This window comes from Electrophorus electricus, chromosome 19 (genome assembly GCF_041902795.1).
Source record: "Electrophorus electricus isolate QZ-2024a chromosome 19, ASM4190279v1, whole genome shotgun sequence".
Classification (NCBI taxonomy): Eukaryota; Metazoa; Chordata; class Actinopteri; order Gymnotiformes; family Gymnotidae; genus Electrophorus; species Electrophorus electricus.
The window spans coordinates 8,056,432-8,080,252 of NC_137515.1; the positions used below are offsets into that span (position 1 = coordinate 8,056,432).

General features: G+C 44.3%; 2 protein-coding genes across 12 annotated transcripts in view; both read right to left on the minus strand.

The window, feature by feature from the left end:
* The window catches only part of ryr1a (ryanodine receptor 1a (skeletal)), a 63,202-nt gene extending 45,924 nt beyond the window's left edge, over positions 1-17,278 (minus strand). For 9 of the 11 annotated variants that reach the window (XM_081702501.1, XM_081702506.1, XM_081702499.1 and 6 more), the window contains exons 1-28: positions 17,108-17,278; positions 13,391-13,510; positions 13,132-13,224; positions 12,770-12,790; positions 11,375-11,449; positions 10,750-10,828; positions 10,509-10,621; positions 10,055-10,154; positions 9,865-9,961; positions 9,675-9,749; positions 8,787-8,943; positions 8,422-8,586; positions 8,117-8,238; positions 7,528-7,717; positions 7,166-7,301; positions 6,277-6,372; positions 5,720-5,838; positions 5,462-5,595; positions 5,094-5,335; positions 4,750-4,942; positions 3,752-3,968; positions 3,477-3,581; positions 3,048-3,151; positions 2,781-2,864; positions 2,337-2,496; positions 1,883-2,030; positions 1,371-1,576; positions 1,015-1,189 (exon numbers count right to left, since the gene is read on the minus strand). In XM_081702501.1, coding sequence (XP_081558627.1) covers positions 1,015-1,189; positions 1,371-1,576; positions 1,883-2,030; positions 2,337-2,496; positions 2,781-2,864; positions 3,048-3,151; positions 3,477-3,581; positions 3,752-3,968; positions 4,750-4,942; positions 5,094-5,335; positions 5,462-5,595; positions 5,720-5,838; positions 6,277-6,372; positions 7,166-7,301; positions 7,528-7,717; positions 8,117-8,238; positions 8,422-8,586; positions 8,787-8,943; positions 9,675-9,749; positions 9,865-9,961; positions 10,055-10,154; positions 10,509-10,621; positions 10,750-10,828; positions 11,375-11,449; positions 12,770-12,790; positions 13,132-13,224; positions 13,391-13,510; positions 17,108-17,155 — 3,574 coding nt within the window. In that variant the 5' untranslated portion in view covers positions 17,156-17,278. Of the gene's footprint in view, positions 1-1,014; positions 1,190-1,370; positions 1,577-1,882; positions 2,031-2,336; positions 2,497-2,780; positions 2,865-3,047; positions 3,152-3,476; positions 3,582-3,751; positions 3,969-4,749; positions 4,943-5,093; positions 5,336-5,461; positions 5,596-5,719; positions 5,839-6,276; positions 6,373-6,910; positions 6,924-7,165; positions 7,302-7,527; positions 7,718-8,116; positions 8,239-8,421; positions 8,587-8,786; positions 8,944-9,674; positions 9,750-9,864; positions 9,962-10,054; positions 10,155-10,508; positions 10,622-10,749; positions 10,829-11,374; positions 11,450-12,769; positions 12,791-13,056; positions 13,069-13,131; positions 13,225-13,390; positions 13,511-17,107 lie in introns of those variants that run through there. The other 2 variants (XM_081702504.1, XM_081702505.1) reach the window with 2 other exon arrangements.
* A 533-nt stretch (positions 17,279-17,811) lies between these two features.
* Positions 17,812-23,332, minus strand: zgc:153345 (uncharacterized). Its single transcript, XM_027008225.3, has 13 exons — positions 23,065-23,332; positions 22,799-22,872; positions 22,620-22,716; positions 22,089-22,372; positions 21,535-21,698; positions 21,228-21,374; positions 21,002-21,066; positions 20,755-20,873; positions 20,557-20,615; positions 20,256-20,349; positions 19,874-19,958; positions 19,653-19,785; positions 17,812-19,535 (listed from the first exon to the last, which is right to left on the minus strand). Exons 1-13 carry the CDS (start codon positions 23,209-23,211, stop codon positions 17,986-17,988), a joined length of 3,018 nt encoding a protein of 1,005 aa, XP_026864026.2. The 5' UTR covers positions 23,212-23,332; the 3' UTR covers positions 17,812-17,985.
* Between the last annotated feature and the right edge of the window lie 489 nt (positions 23,333-23,821).

Here is a 23,821-nt window from a genome sequence, read left to right on the forward strand (position 1 = left end):
TTCACCCATTCCATACATAATTTATGCTTATTTCTTTTATTTATGCATTTATTTATTTATTGGTAAAAATGTAAAGGATTACAGTTACTGCTGAGTGTAAGATGCTATAGCCTGAAACAAATGGGGGAGGGGGGAGTTGAGTCTACCAAAGCTACCATGTACTGTTAGGATGTGGCTTACCCTAAAAGAGAGTTACATTTTTTAAAACACTCTTTCAATCCTATGTTCATGCAAGAGCAGGATATGTCTAATCACGAGTGAGCAGTTTTGAATCGGAGCGAGAGCAGAGTAAATACAAGTGACATATATTTTGAATTCGGCCTCACCTTTAAAGAATGTGTTCTCGAGTATTAGCAGTAAACTAATACCACACAAGTCATCAGTAAAATTCTGAATATGCACCCATTTGGCTAATTGACACTTATTTAAAGGTCCCATTTGGGTCTTTTTGGATTGAGCATGATAGAAAATGTGGCAACTGCAATAGGATCAGGATCTCAGAATGCCACGACCTTTCGCTATAAATGCAAATTTAGGTGTTAGAGAGAGAGAGAAAAACTATAAATGGATATTGACTGAGCAGAGATACAATTTTGCTTATCTGCTGTGACTGAAGTATTGAAGTCATCAACTAAGCACAAACATGCAGTTTTCGTTTTGGTAAAATTTACAAATGCAAAATTGTATTTTTATGTATTTTATGTCTGGTCACATGACTGGGGTTAGCCAGTCATCTTTCTCTTGCCGAGGGTCTTTAATATGCATGACCTCATTTACATGTTGATTATGGTTGGCTTTCATCTAGGGCACAGGGGAATTTAGGTAAGATGATAATGGTGTTCGCCACAGTATCTAAATGAATAATAATTAAATACCGTATTGCACATTTTGCATGGTTACTGTCAAGTTTTATGAATCCGGCCTGGTGTTTCTGTAATATTGATCAGCCTAAGAACTTATTAATAGATGACAGTCAGAGGAGTTTCAAAGTAGCCGTGATTTCATGTGCAGTACCCTCTCCGATCTCAATGTCTTTGAAGGCCATCTCTGAGCCCGAGTCACTGATCAGCATCTCTCCATTCAGGGTGAACATGATATTCTGCTCGCTGAGGTCAATCATGCAGCCGACCACATCGCCTGGTTGCCACTGGCGGCCAAACGGCTCACTACCCACATGCCAACGTTGAGCCTGAACACAAACAAAGAGGGAAAACACACGAACATTTCTCATCAGCAAAACATTTGTTGAATGGTGTAATGGACAAAGCCATCTAAAACTCCATCAAGGTGTGTTTTGAATGCAAAAATCTCATCGATCTTCTTTTTCTTATTATTATGAAGGCCAGGACCGACTAAATGCTTGGCATTACCTTGAAGCCATTGAAGACATAAGCCAGGTCGTCAGAGCCCAGATCCTTGTCAGCGTGGACACTGGGTCTGGCCCAGCCCACCCTCATCTCTCCAACCGTCACTGCTTCAAACTCAAAGTACCACTTGCCCTGGGTCACAGAGTAGGACTTTTCCACCCGAAACACCCGGATCTTATTCCCGCTGCCATCTCCAACCCCATGGCCACCTGCAGAGGATCACTGGCCTCAGAGCAAAGCAACACACTCACACCAGTGTCCGCCACAGGGCTGTAGGACAATCCTTATTTAATGCATATCACAGAATGAATTCAGCTGAATTCAGTTCTAATATCAATACGTTCCTGGAGTTCTATCCCACTGGGATCCTGAAGTGAGGCTACAGCTGTTCAGTGAGGCTGCAGGTTTGCAGCCCTGTGGGAGGTAAGTACTGCATGCATTCAGTGCTGCTGAGAGGAAGTGGATGAGAGAAGAGTTGGTGAAAGTGCGCAAGAAGATCCACTAAGCAGACTTACTGCTCTCCTGATCTGGAGGCTCAATGTTGTAGCCGTAGCCAATCAGAGTGCGAACTGCAGCACACACTGTTTCTCTGTTGGTCTTTTTGGTTTTTTCATCTAGGAGATTATACGGCACAAGGCGTGGGTTCCGCTTGTTCAAGATGTCCTAAACATCAATGACATCACAAACAGGTTACAGGCAAACCCTCCCTGAACTGAACCAATTAGATCATTCATATATATATATATATATATATATATATATATATATATATATATATATATATATATATATATATATATAAAATTTAAAAAGACATCTATAATCAAGACAGGATTATAAATATAAATGTAAATCATCAGATAAGTCAAAGTGAGACAACTCAAGATAACTGTACAAAGGGGGAAATACCAGTACAAATGGAGAGATACCTTTATACACAGAATGATACCTGTACACACGGAGAGATACCTGTACAATGCTGTAAGTCCAATTCTGGCGAACTCGGTCTCGAGCCCAAACGTTGTGGCTGTTTTCAGCCAGACGCTCCACCATTGTGTTCTGATTGGGTGTCAATTTGACGTGGTTGAGATCCAGAGGGGCAGGTTTGTATCCATTGCTCTGTGTGTAGCTAAAGTTAAAGTTTAGGGTATTAAACTGTGCACTGTGTGTGTCTCACAGCTTGTGGCACATCACCACATCAAGACAATGAATGTGATGGCTGAGCAGTCTGTGCATTTGTGGAGCAGTCTGTGTGGTGATGGAGCAGTCTGTGCATATGTGGAGCAGTCAGTATGGTGGTGGAGCAGTCTGTGTATTTGTGGAGCAGTCAGTGTGGTGGTAGAGCAGTCTGCATGGGTGGAGCAATCTGTGTGAAGGCGGAGCAGTCAGATGGGGCAGAAAGCAGAAACTCACGTTTTAGGAAGTTTGATCTTCTTCAGGTTTTCTTCAGCCTTCTCATCTCCCATACCAACATGGCACCCTAGTGCCAGGAGAGTCCTTTGCAGAAAGCAGAGATGCAAAAGTTTACAAACACAAGGTTACACACACACACACACACACACACACACACACACACACACACACACACACACACACACACACACGCACACACACACGCACACACACACGCACACACACACGCACACACACACGCACACACACACACATCTTCCTTCTCACTTGAGTGTCTCTCCAGACATGGCCAGATTGTAGTTCCTCTCTGGCTCTGGGAGGCTATAGAAGTCCACCAGACATGGGTGCAGCTTCTTATTGTCATCACGGACCTGAGCCCAAAGGAAATGAGCCCTGAGTGAGCCCTGAGTGAGCCCTGAGTGAGCCCTGAGTGAGCGTTGATTAAGTTCTCATTAAGTACACTGATCTCAGCAGAGTTTTTAATATAAGTGACAAATTGTAATGTAATTTACATTTATTAACACAGTGAAATATCTGGGTAAATCATTAATAATTTCTAAGTCCCAAAGAAAAAAATAATTAAGGAACTGTGTAATATGCTAAATGTTATTTATAAATCCAAGGGATTATACATTTTAAGAATTAATTTAATTTAAAAATTAATATCTTATTTTATAGAGCAGACATGTGTCTCACTGGTCCGTATGTCCAGCCCTGCTCGATGCGGGTAACTGCCCACAGCTCATGACTGTTCTCGGCCAGTTTCTCTCTGATCCGCTCCAGATGAGGAGGAAGAACAATCTACATGCAGAATCACACAAGCAAAAAAACTAGGTCAGCACACATCAGGAGACTCAAAAACGTAACACATACAGAGTGAGAATGAAACTGCTTTAATCTTTATTCTTAGAACCAAAACAAACTTTCTGGCCAAACTGAGCATAAAATGATGTAACCCAGGAGTGCTGTACCTGCACTGTGTCAACGGGGTTGGGAGTGAAGGCGGTGTGAGAGAGAGACTGCGTCGGGCCCAGCAGGTTACGCACACCATTAAAGTCATGCTTGTACTCTTTAATCGGCTCAATGCGCAACTTGTCTTTGGGCAAGACGGCCTCATAGCACGGAGCATAGCCAGGGGGCGGGACGAACTTAAAGTCTCCATGCCGACCGCCCAGGAGGAAGCAAACCCTGTGCGATGGAGAGGACAACAGACAATATACCAGTTACACAGGCCTGTAACACAAACGTGTTACACATACACAATACTCACACATATTGCATATGTCACCTACCCATGCTCATTACACCTATGTTACTGTCACGGCTGGTCCCTCTCAGCTTCCGTGTTTCCATGGTTTCCCTGTCTTGTGTGTTTCAGTTCCATTCCTTAGTTTCGTTTTTTCCGCCCCTCGTTTGGTTTTCCATGCCTGTCACTGCTTTCACCTCTTCCTCATTTCTAATCTTGTTAAGTTCATGTATTGAAACCTTGTCTTGTACCCTTTTAGCTGTTCATAAAATGTCTGAATGACTGCATTGAGGTTCATTGTATCGGATGTATGTTTTTGAAAGCCTCTATGTTTCGGTATGTATTTATCCTAGCCTTCGTGTTTCTTAGTTTGAGTTCTTCCTAGCATCTTTGTTATAGCCTGTTTCCTGTTTGCCTTCGTGTGCTTTTGGTTTGTGTATTCTAGTCCTTGTTTTGTTTACCATGTATTCTATGACTCTCCGTGTTGGTAATATGACCCCGGACTACCGTAACGACCATGACCTTGGATTTGCCCCTAACAAATCTCGCTCTTCTCTACACTTACGTCTGACTTTTTACCACACACCGTTACAGTTACATATGATTGCTATACAAATTTTACACATACTTGGTACACACCCCTGTCACACATGCCCTACAAAGGCAGGCTAGGTTGTATAAGGGCATACTGGAGTTCTATTAGATCCTGCAGCAGGTTCTTACTTGATGCCAGCAGAGAAGCTGACTACAGGGAAGAAGAGGCCATCCAAGTTGAAGTTCTCAAACATTCCCTGTACTGGGTGGCCATTAATGCGGAAGGAGATACTGGGCACGCTCAGATCCAGACAGCAGCTCACCACATCCCCAGCCGCCAGAATGTGCTGATTGGGCGAGGCCGCCTGCTGAGGCACACGCCCTGAATGGAGATACAAAACACCGGTGAGCGAACGATCCGCCCCACAGCCAAGCCTGAAGAAAAGAGTCATCTTTCCTTGGCAACAGGCAAGCTAGACGTCATACCTCGAACCCGAATCTCACCACCAAAAAGGTGTCAGACTCTAACTCACCTGACCACAGGTGCAGCCCGTCAAAGCCATAGGAGTAGAGGTCATCCCCTACGCCATTACCCCCCCACCCCTCCCCTCCTCCAGGGTAGGGGCTGTAGCCCTCGGTCAGAGCCCAGCCCACTCTGAGATGGCCCGGCTGGGGGGTAAGGAAAGGCTCTACATGGTCCACTATCAACTCATAGTACCACTTCTTATACTGAGTGGATCCCTCACAAGTTCCCAGGAAGATGTTCGGCCTTATGCTGAAGGATTTAAAAGAAACACAAACAGGTTGAGGAGCAAACACACTGGATTACCAAATATTATAGCAATATGAACAAATGATAACTTCATGTAAACTTAAGTAGTTGTTTTTATTAATTATTTACCTTGAGACATAATTAATGATGTTGGTTTGGAGTAGGAGGTCACGACGTGGCAGTAGATTCTCTGTGATGAGATTCTGATTGGACCTCACAGCCACACCATTGCATACACAGAGAGAGCAGAGTACATCCAGAACCTGTGAAGGAGAGAGGACTGGAGTCAGAAAGGGAGGAAGTAGACAATTGGGGACCACCAGGGCGCAGTAGGGGGCTGGGGACCACCGGGGAAGCCTTGGGAGATTCTGAGTGACTGACACACACCTTGTGATTGCGACCATGTTTGTCCAGTAGAGCAATGATGGACTTGATGTGGTTTTCCTGGATAATGTTCAGCACCTCAGGGCTTTCAATAAGGATGCAGTATAACACCTCCAGGATACCTGAGACATATACTCAAACATATAGTTAAATATGTACTCAAATATAAACTCAAATATATACTAACACACACACACATATACTTTTACATATACTCAAACATAAAAAAACGTGAATTAATTCTCAAATGTAAATAAATTGAAACACACAAATACAGACATCCTACTATTCCATTAGAGGTTCCAGGGCCTTTAATTTCAGTGATAAAGTGGTCAAAGGATAAATAATCAAAACCCTATAGATTAGTGGAGTAGAATGTTTTCATACATTCAAATCAAAGCTAATGATTTACATTTTAAACTTAATATAATAAACCTGATATTCCTTTCAATAGTTCATGAGAAAATGTGCTGATATTATAGGTTTTAAATAGAAACTGCCTTTATTTGTAACACCAGTAATGAAAACGTTCCACTCTTAAGAGAGCAGGAGTTATTTACCTGAAGAAGCTTCTAATCGGTCCAGTTTGCTGACCAGCCAGTCTAGATTATCGCAGAACAGAGCACAATTAGCCCTGTTACCGCGGATCAGAGATGCTAAAGGGGACAAACCCACAGAGAAAAACTTCATCAGATATTTAACATGACAAAACAAAACAACAACAAAAAACAACATTTTGAGTACATTTGACAGAAAAAACACGACACACAGAAGCTGTTAAAAATGCTACTAGCTAGATTCTTTCTAACACTAGACATAACACTAAAAAACATTTTAATTTAATGGTCAGCAGTTCATAGAGGATAGATGGTTATAGAGAGGGGAGACTTAACCACCAGCTCATAATGCATAGAATGTTATAGAGTGGAGATGGTACATACCCAGCAGTTCATAGAGCAGAGAGTGTTATAGAGAGGGGAGATGGTACATACCCAGCAGTTCATAGAGCAGAGAGTGTTATAGAGAGGGGAGATGGTACATACCCAGCAGTTCATAGAGCAGAGAGTGTTATAGAGAGGGGAGATGGTACATACCCAGCAGTTCATAGAGCAGAGAGTGTTATAGAGAGGGGAGATGGTACATACCCAGCAGCTGAGAGCAGAGAGTGTTATAGAGAGGGGAGATGGTACATACCCAGCAGCTCATAGAGCAGAGAGTGTTATAGAGAGGGGAGATGGTACATACCAAGCAGCTCAGAGAGCAGAGAGTGTTATAGAGAGGGGAGATGGTACATACCCAGCAGCTCAGAGAGCAGAGAGTGTTATAGAGAGGGGAGATGGTACATACCCAGCAGCTCATAGAGCAGAGAGTGTTATAGAGAGGGGAGATGGTACATACCCAGCAGTTCATAGAGCAGAGAGTTTTATAGAGAGGGGAGATGGTACATACCCAGCAGCTCATAGAGCAGGTTAACAATCTCCTTCCACGACTCAGTAGCCTCTTCTCCAGCGAACTCAGAGAAGTGAGCAGCTGTGTTATACACGTTTAGACGGTCGATACATTCCAGCACAAGGGTAATCATACCCTGCATAAGAGAGACACTTTATTTTATTATCTACCGTGTTGTCATTTTATTATTCTTGTGTTTTACCCTGTTATTCTTTCTTATTATTCTTATCATGTTTTCATTTGCTATTGTAAAGTGTCCCTGAGTGTCCTGAAAGGTGCTTCTAAATAAAATCTATTCTTATTATTAAAGAAATGCATGATGGGTTTTGTCTGTGTATGTGTCTGTGCTTAAAATCTCTGACCTCTTCTTGAAACAGGTTTTGTCGGTTTTTCAGAGATCTCAGTTTGCTCTGTTTTTCCTCATGCTCCAGATCCTCCTCAGGAGGCCGGAAGTAGAAGATGAGGTCTTGCAGTGAGAGGACGACAGAGTCCAGCGGCAGGGGCAGGGGAGGGGCAGGGCTCTTCACCTTCCCGCTCAGAGAGTCCAGCCCCCTGCAGGACAGAAGCCCTCTAATCAGCAAACTGGTACACCAACTCCTCTGTTTGATCAAATTACCCCTGATGTCTCTGTTACATTACATATGATATGTATGTTACATTAGCCCTGATATCCTTGTTTTAAACACCCCTTGTATTTCTTACATTAGCACTAAATTCTCTGACATCTCTGCCCTAAAATCACTAATACATTACCCCTGCTACATTAGCCTTGATGTCTCTGTTACATTACCGCCGGTAACTATGAGCCCAGCCGTTCTAACGCAAAACTCCCCAAAACAGAGAGTTGTACAGATAGCCTTGTAAAAAGGCTTTATAAAGTGGATAAGATTGATGCATGCATGGACCCTCGAGAGGCCAGCAAATGCCACCCAGTTCTGAGTGTGTGCCTACTTGATGAACTGTGTGAAGAGGCCGGCTGTGCTGAAGATCATTCTCGCAGCCTGTGACTCCTCCGTCTGCGAGCGGGCTACAGTCAGGGCATCGTCCATGTGGCCCTCCTGGTGAAGAATCGCCTACACACACAGACACATACTACATCTTTAATACTGGAAACGCATATTAACACACTTATACTGCATCCTATGTCACACTTGCCTAGTCAACTACAATATATATTTACAATTGAGATGAAGTAGAAAAAGCAGCAACATGCATTTTAAATGGATACAGCTTGAATGGTGGTATAATGTGTGTACCTTCCTCTTGAGAGGGCCGAGACGGGCAGATTTGGCGTCTACAGATGCGTAGGTGAGCCACAGGCCTGTAGCGACATGCTGCACGAAGCACATGGACTCGCCATACTTTATCTCCGGGGTTCCCATCCCCTCCACATCCCTCTTCTGAACAACCTCTGTCTTCTCCTGCTCCAACAAGCCACACACAGAGACCGCAGTTGATCATGCACACACCCCCACCCACATACACACTACAGTTCTGCCTACTCATGACCAAACTGCAAAGCAAGCAGTAATCAATAGCTGGGTATCCTTTATGGTCTAGATTGTATAGACTTAATTCAGGTCTAGATTTAAATCAGGCCTTACAGATTCAATCATCTGACCTTTGATACCCGGAAGCAGAAGGCAGAGCCATTTGTATTTGCCTTCTCTGGATCCACCAGTAGGAGCCCCTTGTCATCGTTCAAACACAGGTACCTCCCTGTGGTGATGTGGCGTACACGGAAGGCCTGACCCCATTTAATGTGGCAGCCACTCCACCTGCAGGACAGGAATGAAGGTGAGCACAGCAGAGACATTACACCAGTACTCTCTTACACCAGTACTCTCTTACTCCAGTACTCTCTTACACCAGTATTCTCTTACTCCAGTACTCTCTTACACCAGTACTCTCTTACACCAGTACTCTCTTACTCCAGTACTCTCTTACACCAGTACTCTCTTACACCAGTACTCTCTTACACCAGTATTCTCTTACTCCAGTACTCTCTTACACCAGTACTCTCTTACACCAGTACTCTCTTACACCAGTACTCTCTTACTCCAGTACTCTCTTACATTATTACTCTCTTACATCACATACACTGTTACATTTGTAATCTTTCACATCAGTACACTGTAACATCTTTACTCTCTTACATCAGTACACTAACATCTTTACTCTCTTACATCAGTACACTGTAACATCTTTACTCTCTTACATCAGTACACTAACATCTTTACTCTCTTACATCAGTACACTAACATCTTTACTCTCTTACATCAGTACACTGTAACATCCTTACTGTCTTACATCAGTACACTGTAACATCTTTACTCTCTTACATCAGTACACTGTAACATCTTTACTCTGTTACATCAGTACACTAACATCTTTACACTCTTATATCAGTACACTGCAACATCAGTACTCTCTTACATCGGTATACTGTAACATCTTTACTCTCTTATATCAGTACTCTGTAACATCAGTACTCTGTAACATCACTCACCCAATGCGAAGAGGCTCCAGTCTCCACAGAGACCGTGCATGACTACATACAGCACCCCCCTCATAATGGGCATTTCTGAACATTTCACAAACAAGAAAGACACAGAGATTTCAATGACACATTTGACAAGCCTGTGTATGTGCGCATGTGTAAGTGTAAGTGTGGGTGTGTGCGTGCAGTTTTCTCTCACTTTCGTTGGTCACTGCCCTGATCCGCAGTAGGGATGGCCAGGCACTCATCCATGTGACCGTGATAAAGTCTGATCACATACCCTCCAGTCAGATACCCTGCAGAAACACACAGGAACACACATTGCAGGCAAACTCACTCACTCAGAGCTGCTCCTGCTGCTGTCATTCGGGTTTAGATCTCCATCGTACCTTCAGCGAGCTCACACCCAGAACAGACTGGGCTCATGGTCCACAGGGTCTGCATGAAAGAGGCGTCCACCATGAGGTCTCCACTGGCATAGGAGAGATGCTGCCAACACACATAGGGTCCAGTGTTAACCAGCATTAACCAACATTAACCAGCATTAATCAGCATTAACCAACGCTAACCAGCATTAACCAGTGTTAGCGAGCTTCATGGAAACATCACAGTAAAAAAGCAGTCAGGATTACTAACAGACCTACTCCAGAGAACAGGTTACAAGCATACAGTTCTTTGGCTTCCATCTTGATGGTCTGTTAGGTCACATCTACATGCATTGTTCAGATGATGTTGCAGAGGGATTTATTATATCTAGCCAACTTTGATTCAGCTCTCATATTGCAGGAGATAACATGTAAAAACAACCTGAAAGTCATCCGTGTTCAATATATCACTACTTACCAAATATCGTTCAGAAGATACACTAACCAAGATGAGATCATCACCCACCCTGACCTTCTCACCTTCTGACCTCTGCTTAGAAGCAGGGTGGATGGTCCACCAGCATGCCTCACCTGCCCAGAAACAGCCACACCTGTCATGTGCTAGACCTATCACCTCCAACACCTGTCACCTCTTACACATTGAAAGTAACACATTGTTACACATTGTTACTGTGAACTCCGGCAGCTGGATTTGTTACCTGTTGAGTCCTCCTGTAAGCCCACATCAAAGGCTAGCTTGTCTGTGAGTGACCGCGATGTGGTCAGACAGCTCAGGTACTGCAGCATAACCAGATTAGACAAGATCAGTGTGACATCATAGACTGAGCTGAGACTCTGAAGCAGGAAATGAGTGTGATCCTGGTTTATTTCAAATGAAGGGGAAAAATGTAATAAGATAAAATTAACAACCAAAAAGATTGCAAAGCAAAGACGCAAGTGACAGACTTTTAAAGGATATTTAAACATGCCCATTACAACATACAAACACTTCACCAACTGACAACAGGGAAAAGAGAACATGAGACAAATACTAATGTGAAAACAAAGGACACCTGAAGGATGGGGAGAGACATGAACAAAAATAGAAACAAAGAGCACATGGCAGCATACAACATAAACAGAGTTCACATAGCATATAGTACCATGTGGACAGCAACACCAATGAGGAGGGATCATTACAATTTCACAATATCTCAGCATCTTCACATATATCAGTAATAAATAACAGTGGCTGGCTATGATACACCCAAAACAATTGGTGAAGCACAGTAGATTACTAGAGAGACATGAGTGTGAGTTTATTGCAGAAAGACAGGAGCTCACCATGCCAGAGTGTGTGTGTCTGAGCAGTATAGCATGCCCGTACAGCAGTGTACGATGGCCTCCTCCCTGTGATGACTGGAAATAAGATGGAAACTGGTTACTGGTTTGTTTGTAAGCTCAAAGCAGCTCAAACCTTGCATTTACACCACACTAGCGCAGTACAATGCCTAAAGAGCATCAAACAGCACTAAGTTGATGAAAAGAGGGAAAACACAAAGTAACTATTTTACACACTATTTTATTTGAAGTCTAAAACTCTTGAAAAAAAAAGAAAGTCTAAAAAAGATGTGCAGTTGGAGGGAATCAGAAAAACAGTGAGTCACATACATACGGTACATTAACAGCACCGAGTGAGTAATTAATGGAGGATGCCCGTAATAAAACCTAAGTGGTGTTTTATACGTGTGTATTAGTCTTGGTAGTAATTCCATGTTCTCTTTGACACCCCTTATAAAAGTGAATTCTCCACTGCTCATGTGGCCAGAGCAATGCGCGATTCTGTACTCCGTATGCATGAGACTGACGGGGTCTGTTGGCCTTCTCTTACAGTGTTATTGCTTAGCGAGCACAGCGCCCCACAGTCACAAAGGGAAGCCGAGATTAGGAGAGCACTACAGGGTGATACAAGGAGGACAGCCGTAGCATGAAAGATATGGCAAACAACAACACATACACATACATGTCCATTTACACACATCCCCAGTTATATGCATACACAAACATGTCCATTTACACACATCCCCAGTTATATGCATACACAAACATGTCCATTTACACACATCCCCAGTTATATACATACACAAACATGTCCATTTACACACATCGCCAGTTATATGCATACACATACATGTCCATTTACACACATCCCCAGTTATATGCATACACAAACATGTCCATTTACACACATCCCCAGTTATATACATACACATACATGTCCATTTACACACATCCCCAGTTATATACATACACAAACATGTCCATTTACACACATCCCCAGTTATATACATACACATACATGTCCATTTACTCACATCCCCAGTTATATGCATACACATACATGTCCATTTACACACATCCCCAGTTATATGCATACACAAACATGTCCATTTACACACATCCCTAGTTATATACATACACATACATGTCCATTTACACACATCCCCAGTTATATACATACACAAACATGTCCATTTACACACATCCCCAGTTATATACATACACATACATGTCCATTTACACACATGCCCAGTTATATACATACACATACATGTCCATTTACACACATCCCCAGTTATATACATACACATACATGTCCATTTACACACACACTTTTATATACATACCCACACATATTTATATACTTACACACACATATATACCAATTTGCATACATACCCATTTGTCCAAATCCACTGCCTAAAGAACACGGTGGAAGATTAAGATAATGAATCAGGGAAAAAAGACAATGCAATCAAACACATGTTCTACTATAGCACATAATTTCTCAGTCCTGCCTTATTTGGAATTTCTTATTAATATTTCAATATAATTGACTACTAGCAAATTTCATCTGAACCCATATAAAGGAGCAGACTTGAATGAGGAGATCTGGAGTATGTGGAATGTTAGGGTTTGTGTTGTGCTCTATATGGTGTTTCCGTCCGTTACTGCAGTGTGCTCACCTCACTAGTGTGGGACAGTGTTCTGTAGTGTGCTCGCTTCACTAGTGTGGGACAGTGTTACTACAGTTTGCTCACCTCACTAGTGTGGGACAGCATCTCCTGCAGTGCTCGCACAGACAGCGACTGCTCCAGGATGAAGCAGCATATGGCCAGATCCGGTGGAACATTCTGGAAGATGAGAGGTGCTCAAATGCAAAACAAAATAACCACACATCATATGCCCATCTGCTTACCACACACCATAAACGAATCCGCTTGTCTATGCCCTCAAATCAAATCAAAGCTCCACCACATATCACTGTCTCCTGCTGTGAGCCGAGGTGTTCAGCAGTACCTGGGCGTTAGATGTGGTCTCCAGGAAGCACAGACGATTCCCAAATCCCTCGCAGGACAAGCAGAGCTTAATCTGCTCCTTCAGTATGGTAGCTGTGCACTGGAGGACTACCTGGTCCTCCTACAAGACGAACAGAACACACAGAACAAAGCTTACAGGACACCAAACTATACAGGACTTTAGATTTACAGGATATGAAGCTGTATAAAATAAATGGCCATACAAGACAGAGCCTTACAGCCCACAGTGTCTCTCAGGATAAAAGCCTAACAGTCTTTTTATGCACCACAGGACTAAACCTAAACTGAAAACTCAGACAATATTTGTTCTCAGTCCTAGAGTGCAGTATTTGTCCTTCATGTGGATTTAAAACCAGCACTGCAAGCATGACAATGTTGTTTTATGTGGCCATGATTTGCAGTGTGACACCGATCAGGAACATTCCTCAGAAGAGCCCTGTGAGCCCTGTGCAATGCTGCTGCCAACACGGGGTCCTGTTACAACAGGAATACATTTAGAGAGGATTAGAGGCACCTGGGGGGAGTGGAAATGTGTGAGAAAATTTAATTGTACAAGCAAATCACAGAATTGTGTGTGATTGCATGCGTGCGTGTGTGTGTGTGTCTGCGCGCACATGAACACATTGGACTTGCTGGCTTTGAAAGGTTTCCAGGATTTTTTACTACCAACTTGGCTGTCAGCAGTGGTTCTGGGAGTAAACCAAAGTGTTTTAGGGTGTAAGGGTTTTGCTGAAAATGAGAACAGTATACAGCTGCTAGTAGAAAAGTAGGCCTGTTCTTAATATATGTCAATACGTCAATTGCTCTCTGTCACCCACTTCCCTCTCTCTCTATTTCAGGCCAGACCACCTGCTTTCTATACCTACTGCCACCCTTGGGACACAAGTGAACACATTAGCACATCACACATCTCCATAGTGCACACACACACTCTGACAAGCACAGGGCTAAACACAGCATTTAACACAGGGTTAAACATGGGGTTAAGTACAGCAACAAACACAGGGTTAAATAAGTAGCAAACTAGTCTAAACACAGGGTTAAACACAGTGCCAAACAATGGATTAACCATGGCACTGAAGACTGAGTTAAATACAGCATGGAACACATGGGCCAGACATGGGGCAAAACACAGGGGCCAATTGCAGGGGTAAACACAGGGCCAAACACAGCCCTGAAAATAACACAATAGCCAAACAGTGTTAAACACAGCCCTGAAAATAGGTCTAATCACAATGGCCAAACACTGGGCTAAACACAGCGACCAAACAGAGAAACAAAAAGAGAGAATTAGCCATAGCGGCCAAACACAGGACCCGAGCACAATGATCATGTGTTGATCTGTTAATTTAGTGTCTGGCAATAGTTGTACTCATTGTGACGTGGCGAATGATGAATACTACTGTATATCTAGTTTCCCATTGGAGCTACTGTTCTAGACTTCAGATACATTTGACATAAAACCATCAGTAGGTTAAACACAGAGTTCTGTGGTCCTCCTAAGGGGTCTTGAAACAAAATGATTGCCTGAAAGGTTTAAATTTCTATTATCATTCTGTCATTAATGGCAGGATAATGATCTCAATTTGAGATCTCTCAGAATTCAGCAATGCATTCACTTCCAGTGTGATTGTTCACAAACTTGGTCCTGCATTCTTTATGCACTACACACACTCTCATTAAAGAGTCGGTCATCTTAAAGCAAAAAGGCACCATTTGCAAGCACTACACTGTGCATAGTTCTAAACTACTTGCAGAATAATACTGCTCAGTCTTGGTGATGCCCAGGGTGTTCATTAATCGGCCCTGGTCCAGCAGTGCAAGGCATCTCCCAGTGTAGGAGCGTCTGGGTTCTCACACAGTGAAAACTGCACAAGCACGTTTTCTGAGCAGATTAATAAAATCATTAACAAAATTAACTTATAGGTTTAAATTTAAAAATTAGGAATGTTTTCAAAGGGTTTGTCTGATTATGTCACTACCATACCAATGCTCCAAATATGAACTATAAATCTATAGTCATTCTCATTAACACAGAGGGACATGTAATACATATAAATAGACCAAACGAGCCAGCTGTTGCTCATGGAGGGATGAAAGCAAATGCCAGTCCTTCCTCTGGGTGAAAAAAAAAAAATATATAATATATATATATATATATATAAAAAAAAAATATATATATATATATATATATATATATATATATATAGAGAGAGAGAGAGAGAGAGAGAGAGAGAGAGAGAGAGAGAGACTGTTAAGCTGACAGTCAGACTGAACAACACACTTGGCTATGGTTGCTATGTTTTCTGGAATGGTATTGTTTAATGTGGTTTCTGGATTGGTTTTAACATCAGTTTCTGGTGATTTGGCACTTGGATTAAAAATTAATTTACCAGGACTTGTATTAAATGAAGGCCTTACCCCATAGAAAACCACAGGAAAACCCTAACTCTGGAGCACGTCTAAAACCCTAACTCTGGGGCACATCTAAAACCCTAACTCTCGAGCACGTCTAAAACCCTAACTCTGGGGCACGTCTAAAACCCTAACTCTAGGGCATATCTAAAACCCTAACTCTCGAGCACGTCTAAAATCCTAACTCTAGGGCATATCTAAAACCCTAACTCTAGGGCATATCTAAAACCCTAACCCTAACATGCTTCTGTTAACAGCCATGTGACGAGCAATCTATAGCTGGACCAACACAGATGCTTCTAGAAACACGATTCATTATCATTCCCACATGCTTTCCTTGTCTGTAGCAACATTACGGATATATTTATTTCCTAAAGCCCAGATTATGGGTGACTGAGTATTGAGACTCAAGGAGGAGTGTTCCCTGGAGTTCAACAGCATACATCTCAACAGCAGGACAGCAGAGTTCAGTTATAAAGGTGCCTGGCTGGGAACCTGGTGCTCAGGTAGACAGAGGCAGGAGAGGCACGAACAGGCCTGAAGAACTGAACAACACTCATGCTTTTGTTCCGCTCACCGTCTGAACGGTATACATAAAGGAATTCTAAGACGGGGAAATATGCTCTTTCTTAACAAATGTAACCATTGTAGGCAATAGCGCAGTATGTTTTATGCTCTTCTTGACACTGCACTATGAAGTTGACGAGCACTCATGCTTTGAGAAATTGACATAGTGCCTTTGAGCTAGATCATTTATTTTACTGAACATGAGCAAGGATACCCATAGAAGCACGTTTACTCTTTACCCAGCAAAGGACATGAGAGCAGCTTCCATATCAATCCACTACTAGCTCTTCTTACTACCTCCACTTTTCTCCATCACCAAATTTTCCATTTCAGTTCTTGTAGATCTTGTAGATTCATGGCCAGACACCCTGCTGGGGGAGGGGTGGAGGCTGTGGATATGCCACTGTGTCACCCCAGCTGTCTCTGGCAAAGAATAGAGCCCCCGCCCAACCCCCGTGACATCACAACTCTTGCTCTAGTATAAATAACAATGGCAGGACAACCAGGCACCTGTCCACGCCACTCTACTGCTCTTCACAAAGATCAGAAAATGAAATGCAACAAACCCTTCACAGTACAAGTTGAAAGGTAGCCGTGTGTCGAACACTGCAACGAGCCACGTCTGTTTAAGATGTCATTTACAACGCAATCTACACGATCCCCCCCACATCACCACAACAGTCCTGACTGTAAAGACACCAGAGTTTTTACTCACTGTGCGTAAGAACTGGATCTCCTCTTCTCCCTCGCCACCTTCTGCCATGGTGCCTGGAGCCCCACAGGAAACGGGTTTCCCACTCTGCCCCTCTCCTCTACAGCCACAGCTCCTGTTCACTCGGCTGGCCTGTTGATTGTGTGTGTGTATATGCGTGTGTGGGTGGTTGGCTGTTCTGAAGGACAGAGGAGAGTTCTGGTTGTGTAGAGTGAGAGACTAACAGGCGGTTCCCCTCTCTCAGCCATATATGGTGGGGCTTAAAAACCTTCCATTCAGCTCCGTTTACTGTGCAAAAAAAAGATGTCTGAATACTGTGAAAAAAAATAAATGACCTCTGGCAATGCCTCCATTGCTTATATGGTAAAGAAGGGAAAGGAGAAAATTCGGCTTTTGTACCATGTAACCCCGTCCAACACCACTCACACATCCCCCTCATTCACACAACCCTCTCTACTAACACTCAATCACACAACCCACTCTGTAACACACTCCAGATAACTCCCATAACACACTCTAAACTGAACAAGCATATAAGAGCATAGAGACAAAAACACAACTTGTACCAAACATGCTGAACTAAGAGTAAGAAGGACTACTCTATAGCTTGGTTATTTGGTTCTAAAGTTTTTTTTTCTTTTAAGAAAAGACAAAAAAAGTCTAAATTCATTTTTATTAAGGAACAAAGAAAGTCAAACTAAGCAGAGAACACAATACATTGAACACGATCCCAAGGAACATAGATAAGCATGAATTACATTTTAATGTGACTGCCAGTGCTTCCATATTATTATATATATAATGTGTTTGTTAAAAATAACCAGGGAAAAAGCATATGGAAGGAAGCACTGGTTGCATTGGTATATTAAGGTGTGAAATGTTTAGAACGGTGAAGGCTTCCAGGCGGCCAGGCGGGCCTCGTGCGAATGCCATCGGGGAGAGTTCCTATAGCGTCTCCTAGAGCCCTGAGACCTAAACTGAAAGGCAGCAGGGGACAGATCCAGGGAAAATTTCTCACTCATACTGCTGTTTATGGAAATCAGACCATCATATGAAAGACAAGCGATGTCTGTGCATGGGGAAGCCTCATAAGGAGGGCTGGGGTCTGGCTCAGGGCACTGGTCTGTGTAGCTGGTGTACAAGGGGGACAGCGGCTCTGCTTTCAGTGCTGTAAATGAGCATGGGTATACAGGGGGACTCGGCGGCTCCATCTGCTGGTCAGATGGTGTAAATACATCATGCTGCATGTAGAACTTGGAATCTCCAGGTGACCATGAAAGTACTTTAGAACAAGTCTCTTGGTTGGCTATGTGGCACTGCTGCTCCAACACCTCATGCAGGTCAAACTCAGACTGAGGACTTTGGACTAGCGGTGCATGAACACATGCAGACTGCGGGTCAGTTAGGAGCTCAGGTCCTCCAACCTGTATGTGCTGCTCTTCCTCCAATGTCTCAGAGCCAATCAAAGTCTGGTCCTCGGGAGTAGGTGACTGGTCAGGGGGGCTATGCAGGGCTGGAGTCTCCAGCCCATGCACAACGCAAGCTGCAGCGTCCTGGAAACCCTCGTCAGTGGACTCTGCAAAGGGATCTGCACGCGTGTCGCTTAACTCCACAAACGCCTGCTTCGTTTGCTCTGGCCTATGGGAGCTCGGCTCTGCCAGTAGCTCTGGCACCTCCTCTTGACTGAAGGAGCGGCTGAACCTGCGCGCCCCCTGCCTGCGGAGCCGCACGGTGGCCCTCACAGGGCCCAGCTGCGGGGGGGGCCGTGGGGTCCTCAGCAGCACAGCCAGGGCCCCAAAACCCCTCAGCCGCTCAACAACCGAGAGGCGCTGCTGCCGCCGCTTCAGGCCCAGCTCAGGGTTGGCCGTCTTGTCCTTCTTCCCCTCGTCAAGCATCGCGGGTCCGAGTTCCGGCTCGCACCCCTCCTTCTCTTCTCCTTTGGCCTGTTTCCCTCCAGCCGCAGACACGGCCGCACTTACGGAGGCTGCCCAGCCCGAGTTAGCAAAGGCAGCTTCCTGTGAGCCAGCCTCGCTGTGAAGTTGGACATCATCAGCACAGTGCTCCAAGCTCACCTCGGGCATGCTAATGGACCGACGGGGGCGAGAACCCCTCCTGGACCTGCTTAAACGCTGCTGGGTTTCCAAATTTGGCTGGATATTCTTTCCGTTCATCTGTACTGGATGTCTTGGCCCTGAACTCCCAGCTACTTCCCGGGGCTCACATTGATTGCCAGTCTGCAATACCTCATAGTCTACTACCACTTCTGAACTGGCGTTATGGAGCAGGACCCACTGGTCATCACAGGGTTCCTCACTGCCCTGAAGGTCTCGCAGAGTCTCTGCAGACTCTGGAGGCAGAACGTCATCTGGCTTCTCTGCGAAGCTGCAGTTGAGAAGATCTGGATCGTCGTCAACTTCGCTCCCAATTATGACTGCAAGAAAAAAAGGAGACTTGACACAGCAAAAGGTCCCTCGGTGCAGAGAACATGCATGTGATGGGTAAGGCTTTTTCAGTACTTAAAATCCTTCAAAGAGGAAACTCCGCACACCTGTTCCTGGCTCATCAATCAGGATGAAGGGAACGCTCAGTGACGCGCCCATGGCTGAGTCCGAACGGTCCTGCAGCTTTTTGCCAGCACTCAAGCTTTCTTCACAGTCACTGCAGGGACTCACACTGGGCGCCTGTTCGAACACATGTGCCATTGAGTATCCACAGGACCCCTAATCTGCTTGGAAAAGCCTTCAATAACCAACAATATTCCGGACTTACCATACTGCTGTTGCTGCTACTGGACATGCTAAAGAAGCGGAGAGACCTCTTCCTGCGGTGAACAGAACCCTCCGGCACTGGAGGTCTTAAAGAACACACAACGTTAGGCTCCCCACTAAAGGACATGCTTACAAAGAAGAGGCCCACGTGGTCAAACCCAAACTCCTCAGGTAAAAGAGCTGAACAGCACTGAACACTGCTACATGCAGCCTCCTGGACGGACAGACCCAGTCCCACATGTGGCTTTCGATTAAAGAACGAAAACGTAGTCAATTTACTCCAAGGTGAAACGCTTTGCGTGTCAGGAAGGCTAGTCCGCATGTAGTGTGCTGGCAGTTTCACTGAGGCTTGCTGCATTTCAGGGAGCCATGGGAGGACTCACCGATGTGACTTTCTGTGCCCCCTTATTTGACTCCTCCTCTTTGACACACTGGGGTGGGGATCTTCTTTGATGTTCTTCTTTGCATGAGGACTGCCTACAGGATCACACACACACACACACACACACACACACACACACTTTACCTGAGGACCACCTAGGGGATTACACACACACACTTTACTTGCACATCTAATAAGCCATCTCTGAAACATCCTGATTCTCTGAAAACATTTTTTTTTATACTACACATGTTTTTTTATTTTTATTTTTTAATTAATTTTACATATAACTGCTGACTTACCTTCAGGGGAATGACTACACACAGTTTGGCCATCCTCTCTGAGGTCATGCAGTGAACGCCTGAGTGCTCATATAACGGAAATAAAACATCAGTAAGGCAAAATACCAGGAAGCAAACAGGTCCCAAGTCCCAGTTCTCTCCAAGCTGTGGATGTATTTTCCAGGTCTTAGCACCCTCTAGGCTCTGAATGGATTGTACCTCTTCTTGGCAGATCCATCCACTTCCAGGACCGTTTCCTCAGATGCTTTCCGTTTGACCGCACTTGGTGACTGGGGGGTAGGGCTTTTGGAGGACGGGGTGTGGCTTTTGGAGAGTGGCTGGCCTACTGAAGTAATTCACATTTCACTAAACACATTTACTAAAGTAAACAAATACACAACTTATTAAAACACAGAAATGACGTGACCATTACCATGTTGTGCATTTTACCTAAAACAGCTTCTACGTAAACAGACGGTCCAGTGTGTGTGCGGCCAGGCTTCAGTTTGGACAGTGCATCCACAAATATTTCTAAAAAGATTTGGCATTAAAGAAATACCATCAACATCTTGTTCTTCAGAGGAAACAAAAGAAAAAGACTTTAACAGCCATTCGCCACTGGTACTCTCTCCGATGTTGGTTTGGTTCAACAGTTCCACACCAGTGTAAAGAAGCAGCTTCAGGAGACTCACCACCAACACTTTTCCTCCGTTGCCTCCTCAGACTCCTGTAGACACCGAGGCCAGTTATCTTACTAAAGGTAGCACCATCTGCTGGAGAGGAGGACTCATTTCTCTCCACTGCTCCCAGCGTATCCAGCACAAACGAGGGAACAACTCCTGATACACACACACACACACACACACACACACACACACACACGGTAAAAACGAAGGATGGAGAATCTCATTCCATCAAATGAATACCAGATGCAGTAGTAGTACTCGGAACACCAAGCTTGGTGTGAAGAGTCTGTGCGGCTGTTTTCACCAGGTTTACCAATGCGATCGGCATGCAAAATGAGAGCTTTGACGACCGCAGCCTGGTGGTCCAGCTCTCTCTCTGTGTGCACAGTCAGCTTGGAGGGCTGGGCTGGGCACTGCAGCAGGTTAGGAGCCATCACCACTGCCAGGTTACCCACTTCCATCCTGTTCTCAGCGCACCTAGTCCAGACCGAAAATGAGCCTTATTCCCAAGCCCAGTGTTCCTCAACCCAGTCCTCAAGACCCACCAGATGGTCCACAGTTTTACTCTCTCCCACCTCCAAACACACCTGCTCCTGGTACAGGTGCACACTGGGAGCTGGCTTGGAGACCCAAACACTGGGTTTTGAAACTAACATGGGCATAATGAAAGTTTAGTTTCTAGCTGCAAGAAATGTATACAGATAAATAAATGAAGCATGCAAAAATGTACCAATGCATAAATTAAATGGAAAAAGAAGGAACACAAGCATGAAGAAAGGTAGGAATTAAGGAGTAGTGCCCTTCAGTAGTCAGTGGGTGTTTAGCTAAGGCTAAGGGAAAGGGCTGCAGGTGGGTGGGTGTGCCAACCTCTGTGCCACCTGACTGAGGAAGGAGCAGAAGTATCGGAGAGTGCGGGCATGTGCAGGGGGCAGGAGAGCCGTGAGCAGCAGTGTGGCTCTGTGCCTCCTGTCCTGCTGCTCATGCCGGGGTTCGAAGGTCTGGGCCTGGCACAGGGGCCCCTGTAGCTCTGGAGGGATCAGAGGGTTCGGCAGCTCACGCAGGAACTGTTTCAGCAGGGAGGTAACGTCACAGGGCTGCAGAGAGGCCACACAGGGAGGGCTGAAAATCTGCACACCCTGCTCCACGTCTGCCTGGGGACACCAATGAGGCAGACAGTGAGTCTCAGATAGGCACAACATTTAAGTTCACAAAGACATGTTTTTGTTTTGCGCATCATAATGCTTTCTAATTTAAGTGAACTACAAAAAGCCCATACAGTTCAGAGTAAAATTAGCTTTACAAGACAACATTAAAATAATGTTAATCTTACAGGAAATTCTAAGAGTAAATGTACTCCTTTGACACCGAACACAGCGTTTGGAGCGTTCTAGAGTGTACCTTTAAAGCACGGATGCGCCCCACAGAGCCAGTTTTTCTAAAAAGCCCTTCGGTGTGCAGATGCTGAGAGAGGTATTCACAGGCCTCCACCAAGAACCTGAAAACCAGCAACAGCTCAACCACTACCAGGCCCGGCGAACGTTTCAATTTGCTTTGTTTACAATGAGAGTTTAGCATACAGAGGCACTGTTCCATCCAGTTCAGTCAAGTGACGTTGAGGGATCAACTGCAGATCACGTCCAAAGGCAAACACCTGAACCTCCTGCCAGGCAGAGATTAACCAGGATCATCTTTTCTCAGCATTCATGCGCGTGGTAGCAAAATACACGTATTGATGATATTTGTAACTTCTTTGCAGTCTGCCGCTCTAACAAACTATGGGGAAATGCTGTGAATCTCAAGGAAAATTCGATCAGACAGAAGCGCTCTAACCAATCTCGACAACGGATGGCGGATTTACCTGGTTAAGAGTTTCCCCAGAAGCTGCATCTCCGTTTAAGAAGTTCTTCCAGTTTTTCACGCGTATACCAATTGCTTTCAAAGCATGAACGATGGCAAGCAGACGCACACGGTCCTCGGATAGACCAGGCATTGGAACATATGACTGTTTACACCTCAAATGAAATTAGTTTTGTCCTAGCACAAATACTTTGACCATGTAAGAAGCTTGATATCCCGCGCAAGCATAGGTAAAGCCTTGGCCGGCACCTCTGCTTGTGGGAAAAGCAGTCATCAATACTTCGTGACATGATTGGTCGTATTTCCGGTCTCGGGCACTCATCTTCATTACGCAAATATGACTTTTAGATCGATTTTTTTTTAAATTAGGGATTCTTTTAATAGGTCACTCAAAATACCGAAAATAATTCTAGAAATCTAAATATAGATTTTATTTTCCTTGTTGTAGACTTTTATCATCAAGCAGATGACACATCTGACAAAACACGTGTCGGATTAACGCAAAAGTAACATTTCAACATTGTATAGTACCTTAATAATTACGATGACGGTCGAGTCTTGCCAAATTGCGGCCTCTAGTGGTAAATCTATCACCAAGCAAACGAAGCAAATCACGTAAACGAAATCAAACCCAGGCGTAAACGCAATGAAGTTTCTGAAAAACAATCTTCTGAGACGTCGCATCCATTGTTCCACATTTCCTCTGTAGCGTGGAGCAGTAGGTTCTAGTAACAGACAGTGAG

Excerpts from the sequence above, each read along its gene's own strand:
- zgc:153345 (XM_027008225.3), bottom strand. The coding sequence starts at position 23,211 with ATGCCTGGTCTATCCGAGGACCGTGTGCGTCTGCTTGCCATCGTTCAT. Across the intron at positions 22,873-23,064 it reads ACCAGGTAAATCCGCCATCC|GTGTTTGCCTTTGGACGTGA; the intron begins GTTGTCGAGATT and ends CAGGAGGTTCAG. Across the intron at positions 19,786-19,873 it reads GTAGCAGCAACAGCAGTATG|GCGCCCAGTGTGAGTCCCTG; the intron begins GTAAGTCCGGAA and ends GTGTTCGAACAG.